Here is a 12,333-nt window from a genome sequence, read left to right on the forward strand (position 1 = left end):
TCTAACTGCTGACTTACAACTCAAATAAATACTAAGTATTGCTTGATATATTGTCCCATTGACACCATATAACTGCAGCGTATTGAATAGCTTCTCTCTTGGCACCTTGTCATATGCCTTTTCCAAATCGACAAAACTTAAATACAGATCTCTGTTATATTTCCATGCTTTCTCAACTTTTTGTCGTAAAGTGAAGATCTGATCCTGACAGCCTCTATTTGGCCTGAATCCAGCTTGTTCTTCACCAAGCTTTTCTTCCACAATTGTTCTCCACCGTTTCTCAACTATACTTGCATAGATCTTGCCAGGAACACTCAGTAAGGAAATACCTCCATAATTCTCACATTCAGTTTTATTTCCCTTTTTATATATGGGTACTATGAGAGCTCTACTCCAATCAGCGGGAATTCGTCCCTCTGTCCAGGCTTTCTCGACTATTTGTCGTAAAGTGAAGATCTGATCCTGACAGCCTCTGTTTGGCCTGAATCCAGCTTGTTCTTCACCAAGCTTTTCTTCCACAATTCTTCTCAACCGTTTCTCAAGTATACTTGCATATATCTTGCCAGGAACACTCAGTAGGGAAATACCTCTGTAATTCTCACATTCAGTTTTATTTCCCTTTTTATATATGGGTACTATGAGAGCTTTACTCCAATCATCGGGAATTCGTCCCTCTGTCCAGGCTTTCTAAACTATGCAGTGCAGCCACAGTAAGAATCTTATACTACTATATTTCAGCATTTCTGGTCGAATATCATCTACTCCTGCCGCCTTTCCACATTTCAAGCCTTTGACGGCTTTTTCTACTTCAAGTATGGATATGTATTCCTGACTGCATGCCTGGTCAGTGTTTTTTACCACTGTGCTGTCATCACTGCTTGTTTCATTTAGCAGTTTTTCAAAGTAATTACTCCATACTTCAAGGATATCTTTTTCTCCTGTTTTCATGTCACCTTTATCATCTCTAAATCCTTTTACAGCACTCTTTCTTTCATTCCTAAGCTTCTTCAACAACCTCCCGAATATTTTGCCACCTTCTTGATATTTATTTTCTTGCCAAAGTTCTCCCATGAATTGTGTTTAGCTAGTTTTACACAGTGTTTAGCATTCTTGCATTTGTCTCTGTATTCTCTAAGAGCACAAGCTGACTTATTTGACAGGAACTTTTGATATGCTTTCTTCTTTTCCTTCACTGCCTCTTTAACTTCCTGTGTCCGCCAGGGAGTTCTAATTTTTTTATCCTTGCAGACAACCTCATCACATGCCTCTCTGGCAGAATCAATCAAAGTTTTCTTCAGAACTTGTCACTGAATCTCCAATGTTTGATTCCTGTTCTCAAACTCTTTCATTTTTTCTTCAATAATCTTTGTGTATTTTAGTGTGCAGTTCACATCTGAGAGCTGCTCAACTTTTATTCGCTTTAAAACTTTCTTACATGTTATTCTTTTCAATATGAAATTCAATTTTATCCTGCTCAAGATTAAATAGTGATCACTTCCAATTTCAAATCCTCTGTACACTCTGGTGTCCTGCACCAGGGAGAAAACATCACTATCAACAATAACATAGTCAATGAGACTTTTCTTATTCCTTGCCTCTTCTCTCCATGTGAATTTGTGCACATTTTTATGTTGGAACATGGTGTTAGTAATAACCAGTCCATGTCCTGAGCAGCAATCCAAAAGATATTTGCCATTATTATTAGCTTTGCTCTTTTCTCCAAATTTTCCCAAAATATTTTTGTATGTCTCACAATCATTTCCTACTCTGCTATTTAGATCCCCAACAAGGACCAACTTTTCCTCTTTCATTGCATTGGTTGCTTTTTCTAAAATCTCAAATTTGTGCCTCGTATTTTGTGTTGAATACTATGGCTACTCTTTCTTTTCCTTGACTGTCATTGCCTGAATATAACATTTTGTATTTATTGCTCAGAAAGATCTCACTAGTTTTTGTCTTTTTTTTTTCAGTTATCCCTATTATGTCGATCTGGTACTTATCTAATTCCTCAGCTAGCTCCATTTGTTTGCCAATCAGGCTTCTTATGTTGATAGCACCGATCTTCAACTCTGGTGATGTTGAGTTGGGGTTTGTTTTCAGATTTGTTCCAGTAGCTGCCTTTTCGCCCTGGTTCCCTGGCAAAAACAACAGGGGCTTTGTTTAACCGGGCAATGCCCCAGCCAGCATGAAATTTTGTCATGTCGTACCATCATTTTTTATTTTGGTTTAACCAATAAGAATACAATTTGGTCGGCTAAATCCCAAATTGCCAGGCCATCCTTGTTCGTTCAGTATCCAAGTAGATACCCAACAGGGTGCACCACGAGAAGGTGAGGATTGGACATTAGGTCAGAAGCCCTGGTCAGTTCTCTGCATTCCTTTAAAGGCTATGTGGAGGTCTCCTCTCAGTTATACAGCTTTGACCCTTAAGCATCCCTCTATATATTAGCTACATATTAGTTTGAATATTATCTCCATAGTGTGAATATTATTTTACTTTTCATAGACATACATTTTTTTGTTAAATCTAGAATTCTTAATTCTTGAAGCACAACTTTCTTCCAGATATGAAATACGTGAATTGGACATTATCAGACAATGTGTGAATGTAAGGTGTTCAACAGATTGGGGGAACAACAATAAGTTGAAGTATTTCATCTCCCATGGTAATTATTTTCTGAAAAATGTAAAAACCATGCCTTCTGAACAACATCATTCCCCATCTATTCATTTGGCTGAGATACACGGGTAATATTTTGGCCTTCTTTTCTAGAGTTTCTTATATAAAATCTGCTAGCATTCTTAAATTTTCTATTTACAGAAAACAAACCAATATTGGGAAATAAAGTGATGCCACAACCAACAATGACCTCTTCAGAAGTAAAATACTATAAAAGTTAAAGTTGGTCTGTCAAAGTAATGTAAACATGCTCTTTACACTCCCAATATATGCTAAAAACAAACAATACATTTTATCGTTTGATAAGAACTAAACGTGTTTAATCTTTATTACACTGTAACAGACCAAAGACCACTAGCCTGTTGATATATGAAATGGTGACAAAGGCATAGCCTGAAGAGGATTTAAGTCCAAATATAATAGTCTTTCCATTTCTAGAGTGTAAAGTTAAAGTTGGCCTGTCAAAGTAATGTAAACATGCTCTTTACACTCCCAATATATGTTAAAAACAAACAATACATTTTATCGTTTGATAAGAACTAAACGTGTTTAATCTTTATTACACTGTAACAGACCAAAGACCACTAGCCTCTTGATATATGATATGGTGACAAAGGCATAGCCTGAAGAGGATTTAAGTCCAAATATAATAGTCTTTCCATTTCTAGAGTGTAATCAATAATATGGTTCTAAGGGTTGCTGATAGCATAATATTATAAAGGCTTTGACTTCATGATATATAACATATAGTCTGTCCAACTCAAATACCACCCTCACCTTATTGAGATAGAACCTGTTATCACAAATGAGTCTCCGGTGACCAGGTACTGGAAGTATATCCAAAATATCTATACGAGAATAAATGCTTATGTATAAAACGCACATCTGAATAGGAACTCTGTGGGCTAACAACCCACAGATCTCTGAAAATTTAAATACTGTTTTCAAGTCTGATAAAGGCAGAAATCAGACAGACTCCTTGGTATTGACTAAAGCTTGGAAAATTAGGACAAGAACTGCCCAATAGAATGTTAAAACACTATCAAACAAGAAAACTAGCACAGCTAAGAAAGGAGATGGAAAAATATGAAACTGAATTATAGGAGGTTAGCAAAGTAAAATGGAATGGCTTTGATGGAATAAATTTTCACAATGGGAATTTCTTTATTTAGGGATGCCTAACATAACGGATATGCATCAATATGGAGTTGGAATCGTCATGAGTAAAAGATTTACTCGAGCAATTATTGGGTGGGAACAAATTTCAGAACGAATAATAACAGTAAATCTTATAACTAAATTTGGAAGACTAAGAGTTGTTCACTGCTATGCCCCAATTGAGAATGCATTCTTTGAAGAAAAAGAAAAGCTTTACAGTCTGCTTGATAAGATCTTGATGGTGACATGGTGATGACAACATACTTCTCATGGGTGACTTCAATGCTAAAGTTGGTACAAATAATGAGGGGCTGGAGAATGTAACAGGCAAGCATAGTTTGGGAGAGAGAAATATAAATAGTGAACTGTTGGTGGAACTGTGTAGCAAATATAACTTAGTAATAGGTGGTACAATCTTCCAGCATAAGAAAATACATAAAGTAACCTTGGTGTCACCAAATGGCAAAACACAGGATCAAATAGATCACATTCATCAGCCATAGGTGCAGGAAAATGTTATTAGATGTCCAAAATAAAAGAAGTGTTGATATTAGCTCAGATTATTATCTAATAATTGGATCCATGCAGTTATATATTTGAGGGACTTCTTCGAGAGTTATATAGTCACCAAATGGCAAAACACAGAATCAAATAGATCACATTCATCAGCCAAAGGTGCAGGAAAATGTTATTAGATGTCCAAAATAAAAGAAGTGCTGATATTAGCTCAGATTATCATCTAATAATTGGATCCATGCAGTTATATATTCGAAAATATCATCAGTTTAATAGGCGGAAATTTGATATTGCTAAATTACAAAATGCCGAAGTCTGTAATGAATTTAAATTAAAATTAAGGGAAAATATGGATATTAATTTTGATGGAGGAGAGGATATAAGGGATGCTAATATGGAGGCTAAACAAAGAAGTAAAAAAAATAAATAAAAATAATGAAGTCCTTAATGATAATGCAGAACATGTTTTAGGATATGCTAAAAGAAAGAAAGAAAGAATGGTTATCAATGAAAACTTGGAGACTAGTGGATGAAATGAAAAAAAATAAAGCTGAAATTGTGCAAGAAATACTCCCCAAAATGAAAATGAACTTAAAGATAAATATAAGATTTTAAATAAAAAAACTTAAGAGAAGTGGTAGAAAAGATAAATAGCAATGGTTTGAAGAACTGGCATCAAGGACACAACAAGCAGCAAGCAAGTATAACAGTAGAAACTTACACAGCATTATAAGAAGACTTTCTAGAGAAGCCATGCAAAAGAGTGTACCAGTGATGGATCTCAATGAAAAAATTCTAGTGTCACAGAAGAACTGGAAAGGTGGAGACAAATTTTAGTCAAATATTGAACAATAGCAGTGACAGAATACAAACAGAAATAATAATAAAAAATAAATAAGTAAAGGAGTAGATGGATTAAAAATTGATGCCAGCCCACCATCTAAATTAGGGACAAAAAAAAAAGGCTATTAAAGAAATGAAAAATGAGAAAGCAGCAGGACACAATGGTATCCAAGCAGAGGTTCTAAAATCTGACACTACAACAATCACAGATATGCTCTACCCACTATTCCAAGATATATGGAAAAAACAGACATTCCTTAGGAAATGGAATATAGGAATAATAGTAAAAATACCAAAGAAAGGAGATTTAGGAAATTATAATAGTTAGAGGGCATAAACTTGATATTTGTCATTAGCAAAATTTTCTGTTAAATTATTCTTTCAAGAATCTTGAATATTTTAGATGAGAGCGTGAGAAGAAAGCAGTCTACAAGAAGTAGATATGCTAAACTTAGCAGATAGAAAAGAGCAAGGAAAATGAAAAATATTCACACATATACAAAATTTAAAATATTTAATGCATGTATTAAATCAGTTCTTTTATACAGATGTGAAACGTAGCATACTTCAAATTTGGTAGCTGCAAATTATTACTAATGAAGAACTCTGGAAAAGAACAAATCAGCAAAAAAAGTCAATCTTGAAATAAGAAAATGAAAATTTAGATGGATTGGACGTACATTTAGGAATGATCATGAAGAAATCTGTCATACAGCCCTGGAATGGAATGAAATCTAGAAGGAAAGAGAAAGTCTGGCCATCCTAAAAATACATGGAGATCAACTTTGATGGAATGTAAGAAGAGTTTTGCTGAACTAAGACCAATAGCAAGAATAAGGAACCCAATGGAAAGCATTTACAGACTCCCAATGTTCCTGATGGAATCTGGGAAAGAAGAAATCAATAATAAACTACTTACAGTCAGTAATGCTCTACATTCTCAACCATAAACTTGGTTTAATTTTAACAATGATAAATGCAAAGCAAACTCATGAGAACAGTTTATAATACCATTAAATTCAATACAACAAACTTCCTTTAAAAATCACTTTATTGATATAGTTTTGTGCCCAGTAGTTTTTCAAAAGTTTATTATAGTAAAATGATGGTTGTTCGACATGTATTAAAACTTTAACATTACAGTTGTAGAAAATGTTTAACTTTCCCACCAGTAACAATTATCTTGTACATCTCTCTCTCTCTCTGCCCCCTCCCAGAGAATATATATCAAGAATTTAATGATGATGCTGTACCAATCATGATATGAAAAATAATCCCTTTCTCACCATATCCTACTTAAAAAAAAAAAAAAAAATTGCAAACTGAAAAATCTTTATAGATATTAACCTTACCTGATGAAACGATGAAGGAGTAACCTCAAAAAATATAAAGTTATTCCATATTGGAATTAGAGATTTCACAACTGTAGATGGTTGCCCGTTCTCTAAAAATTGAGCAAAACATAATGTAATAAGGCTATTTTCACTCCCATAAACACACAATTAAAACTTGTAAGAATGTAAAGTTTCATGAAATTGTAAACATCATTAATAATTGGACTTTTTTTCTATATACAACTCATCATTATTTTCTTAGTCTAATCAGGATTTTAAAAAATTATATATATACCAAACAGAAAATGATATACATAAGCATGCTTCTCTTTGTAACTATTTTTTTTTCTTTTTTCCTAAATCATTATATTAAAAGCTGCAGCCCATATGTTTTAACACCCGTCAAAAGTTATGGTTTAACTGCAGTAGCTTTAGTAGATAAGATTTTTCATAAACTATGTTACTTAGGTTACAATTTATCTGGGCTTCCAAACTCTCAGTAAGTTATTTTTTGATTTCTGTTCAAGATGTCAAACAATAAGAGTGTTCCAATAATTTTTTTGAGCATTCTCTCATAATAGAAATCTATCATGAAGATGACAAAGATATTTTTCCAATCAATTTCAATGTCCCTTACAGACACATACAATATGACCTTTGTTTTAGTAGAAATAGTCCAAGAAACATGTAGAAATTGTAGAAAGAAAGAGGTCAGACAAATCCTATAGTTAAGATTTCTTACAGTTAAGTTTATTATTTCATATACACAGAGATTTATTCATTTAGATATGAATTTTGGAGATTGTAGCAATGAGTGCACTTCTGGGGCTGTAGTTTTTAAAGTATTTTTGTGATGCAGTTTGAAATACTGATAACACAGGTGATGACTGCAGATTCTTTATTATTGTCATACAGGTATCTCCATGGAGTCAGAAAACAAAACTCACTGATGTTATTCATACAATGCCTATTATACAGTTCCTTAAACTCATTCACTGACAAAGCACTTGCAACCACATCTGACAACCCTCCAAGCAAAAAGCTTTTTTTTTTTTCCTTTTTAAAACCAATCCCTCACCTGCACCCACAGGTGAGGACACATGTTTATTGACATCTTTTTTTCTTTTTTTTTTTGAAGAGTTGCAGATTGTGGTTGTTTGGGAGACTGTTCCAGAGGACAGAGGTGGATGGAATAAAAGAGGAAGAGGAGAAGCAAGTTCAGTGTGTTTGCAGTTGAATGGTAAAGGGATGGTGGGGAAATGCTACTCTTGTATTAACAGGTGCAACAGAAAGTGGAGAAATGATGGTTGCCAGTTCAGTAGAACAATGACTACTGAATTACCTGTAGAAGAGATTCAGTGCTGAAAGACTGCATCTGTGAGACAGAAGTTGAAGTGAATCTGTAAAAGAGTGATCATCTATGAGCTGAACCGCTCTCTTCTAGACAGTGCAGGAAGTTTTAGGTGCACCACCCCAAACATATGAGTTTTTTAAGCATGGACAGATTTGTGAGTTGTATATAGTTAAGAGTTGGTTGGGTGATGTATTTATGTATCTATCTATTGAAGTATCCATTGATATGATGTATTTATGCCAAGAGAGAATGGAGTTAAATGTTAGTCCAAGCAGAGAGATCTTATCTTATCTGATGATCTGAGTATTACTGAGAGTAAGGGTAGGTGATCAGATTGATTTCTTCCCATGAAGGATAGGATATTGGTTGTAGATGAGCTAGGCTTGGGACATCAAAGTACTGCATGGTTTGTTAAAGGAATAAGGTGAATGGAGAGTACTACCATCTGCAAAGCTGTGGATTAGATTAGTGTTTATTGTGAGTAGGTCATTTATGTACAGGATAAAGAGAGCAGGTGATAGGACAGATCCTTGAGGCACTCTTAATGTGAAGCTCAATGAGAGAGAGAGAGAGAGATCTACTATTACTCGCAGAAAGCAACCAGAGAGAAAGCTGGCAACCTGATTAGAGAGGATGGCAGAAAACCACAAGATGACAGTTTGTTTAGCAGGTCTTGATATCAGACAAGGTGAAAAGCTCTGGAAATGTCAAAAGCAACAACGTAAGTTGCAGTAGTTGGTACATTGGACAGATGAAATGTTCTGGAGAAATCCATCTAAAAAAACATGTCAGAGATGTGGAGGAAAAATGGGCACATAAATCCAGATTGGCCTCTCAACCCACCAATGAAAACCATCAAGTTAATTGGCAACTCACAAAAATACCATATATATATAATTTAATAGTTATGTACACAAATTTAAGGAGGCTAGTGAGATGATACGACATCTGACCCAGTGTAATAAAAACTAAGGCCTTATATTAAATCAATTCAGGGTGTCATACATAAGAAATCTAATGAATTAGGCTATGAGACAAAACATGTTATATTCATAACAATGACCCACATCCATCATTCATGATACCTTGTTCCTACATTCAATATCTGTCACATGTTGAATGAATTTTAAAAAATGGTAGTTTGTTATTTAGAAAATTTCATGTTAATACCTCTTTATAATTGTGTTTATTGTGTATCAATATGAAGAAGTACACAACATCATCAAATTCCTGACATTTACCCTCTAGGGGTGTACAGGATATGAAAATACTACATGAAAAATTTACATCATTACTAACTTCCTATCTAGAATTTTCCTCCAAATCAATCTATTACCTGTCAAGGCTCCAACATTGTCAGATCTTATACTTCTATCTTCTAAGGCACTTTTTACCATTCAATCCACCTATATCTTGGTCTTCATCAGGGTCTTTTTCCTGCCAACCTGGCAGAGAACACTTGTTTTGCTAATCTTTCCTCTCCCATTCTGTTTAAGTGACCATACCACCTGAGATTAGCTCTGTTAACACATTCCTGGATGCTAACAATGTCAAGGTTCTTTTCTAATATCCTCATTTTTAATAAGATATTGCCATTGATGCCATCTGTTCACACCCCTAATCTTTCTCAGTACTCTCATATCAGGGGTCTCTGGTCAAGTGTTCTACTTCTAACCCAGCTCTCAGATCCATAAGTTAAAACTGGTTTGAACACTGTCTTGTATACAATGTGAACACTTTTGAACACTGTCTTGTATACAGCTAATTTAGTGTTCCGACTAATTTCTCTGTTATTCCATATAAATTTATTCAGTTGACTTCCTACCATACCAGCTTTGTTGAACCTGTTGTCTATTTCCATATTTAATTTACCACCATCACTAAAAATCGCGTCTAAGTAGCTGAAATGTTTTACTTGTTCTATGGGTTCTCCATTCACAATGCAGTTAATATTTTCTTCTGCCTATTTTCCTCATCTTTGTCTTGTTATTGCTGACCTTCATACTACCATATCTATTACAACAGTTATTTAATTTAGTCAGGGAATCTTGCAGACTTGTAGTGGATTTATTTAGAAGTATAACATCATTTGCATAAATTAACGTCTCTCCAATTCTGATATCAGATTTAATACCACTCTCCTTCATAATGTGATCCATATAGATAATGAATAACAGAGGAGATAATGTACATCCTTGTCTGACACCAGATTTAACATTAAACCATCTTCCTGTACTTCCTTCAATTCTAACTTACAACTCAAATAAAGACTAAGTATTGCTTGATATAATGCTCCACTGGCACCATACAACTGTAGCGTTTTGAACAGCTTTTCTCTTGGCACCTTGTCATATGCTTTTTCCAGATCTACAAAACTTAAATACAGATCTTTGTTATATTTCCAAGAAGTACACAACAGTGATGAAGAAAACTAGTATCATTAATTTATTACATTGTTAAAAGACACATTCATGTTAGCAGACGCATTTATCTCAACAGTTCCGATGTTGTTGTAATCCTTAATATGTTCATGATACAAACTTTATTCAAAAATAACACACATTTTTGAGATTTTTCAGATTTAAATTTGCTTGATGCTAATTAGAAATAACTTTTATGAACAGCTGGCAAAATTCTTGATACTATAAAAATAAACAAGCAAGTCACCTTGAAAGAAAATTTATCCCTTTTCCCAAAAACTGGTTTATGAAGATAAACTGTGAAAAAATTATTTTACAACATTTGTTTCTGATAAGTCGGATATCCCATGAGTACAACACGAGCAAATTTTTTTTAATTAATTTGAAATTAAAAATTCTTTAAAATTTGAAATTAATTTCTTAGTATTCTACAAAATTAATTTCAAGGAGCTCAAGTTCTAGATGATGCCTCAGAAGAAATATCATTATCATCATTTTCAAAGCTGCAGATCTCTTGGAGACCAGAAGACTAAAAGAGTAGAGGAGGAGAATAGTGATTGTAAAACTGGAAATTTAAGGGTTTTTTTTTTTAATTCCAAATCTTAAAATTCCAATTTCATTGAACATGCTCGTCTATTTAAAAATTAGAATTCATAAAATGAAAATGCGGAAATTCAATTTCAAGCTATTGATATTATCTAGTGTCACCAGATGGCAAAGTTTTTTTTTTTACATAGATCATATTACATCAAGCTGTACTTTAAAAGGTATATGTATGTATGTGTGTGTGTATGGGAGGAGGGGCTGAAAAGGTCTGATAAATGGTTCTACCTCAATTCCTTCATGGTGATTATCACAACTTTTCAGCACTCCCTCATACATTACATAAGTTTTTCATTTATTAATAAAAAAAATAAGAACGCATGCAGTTCTTAGCAGTTGATGGCTTTCTAACAACTGATCTAGTAATGTAGCTTGTCCGTTTTTTTTTTGTTTGTTTGTTTGTTTCCCTCACTACAGTTGAACAAAATCAGCACATTCATCTAGTAGATATATAACATTTCCTTCCTGCATGGAATAGAGTCGTAATACAGCAATAAATGTTCTAGTATCCTGGATAATCAATCAAGCTTGGAGGTGTCATCCTCGTCACTTTCTTGTTTTTCTAATGTTCTCTGATGTTTTATGCAATTTGCTCCACAATTTCCTCAAAATCTTCATTTTCATTATGGTATTGAAGACTGTCATGAATGGATGCAAACTCTTCATAGCTACCAATGTGATTCAAGTCTAATGGAACTTTATTTTCACTACTGACCAGATTTGGCACCAGGATTGAATGCTTAAAACCACAGTGAGCAAAATAGTTTTAAATGGTCTTGTTGCATATTACTCACCTACAATCAACCATACAATGTATTTCCTGTAAAAGATAAACTTTTGCATTGACCTCCTCAGCAAGTGTCAACAACCAGAAAATGTTTCTCAATATCCATTGTATTTCCATGTCCCAACTCATATGTGAATTTAAAAAATTCAAATATCATCCATGCATTTCAGTTGGTCAATTCTCCATTCTAATCCATTTAAAGAATTGAGGTCTGGCCCTTTTTCCAATAATTAACAACTTTCATTTATCACTTCCTGTGAACAGCATAACACTGTTATGCAATTCACTAATTTCTCTAATCCAAACAGAATAACATATTTATAACACAGGGAAGCATCTGGTGTAACATGACAAAATAGCCTCCATTTCATCAGCATTGTAGATGTCATTAGTACTAAATTTTTGAAGAAAGATTATATAATTTTTCTATGTAATAGGCATTCCATGTAGTAGAGTTTATGACTGGTTGGTTCAATTAGATGGGACTATGTCTCAAAATAAACAAAGAAAATTCTTTCATAATAAAGTGGTTGCCCCGATTAACTGGCATCTGCTTTTGCTTCTTTTTTTTTCTTTTTCTCTCATTTTTTTTTTATTTTTATTTTTTTTTGGCTTATAAAGAATAGCAGGTAAAGCAC

At 33.8% G+C, this 12,333-nt stretch overlaps 1 protein-coding gene across 3 annotated transcripts in view; it reads right to left on the reverse strand.

Moving 5' to 3' along the window:
- The window catches only part of sud1 (Prolyl 3-hydroxylase sud1), a 232,918-nt gene that overhangs the window by 94,335 nt on the left and 126,250 nt on the right, over nt 1-12,333 (reverse strand). For all 3 annotated transcript variants that reach the window (XM_090410657.1, XM_090410658.1, XM_090410660.1), the window contains exon 8: nt 6,550-6,641. In XM_090410657.1, coding sequence (XP_090266783.1) covers nt 6,550-6,641 — 92 coding nt within the window. The remainder of the gene's footprint in view (nt 1-6,549; nt 6,642-12,333) is intronic.

Source organism: Typopeltis vanoorti, chromosome 20 (assembly GCF_054136105.1).
Source record: "Typopeltis vanoorti isolate ZY-2024b chromosome 20, IOZ_Tvanoo_1.0, whole genome shotgun sequence".
NCBI lineage: Eukaryota > Metazoa > Arthropoda > Arachnida > Uropygi > Thelyphonidae > Typopeltis > Typopeltis vanoorti.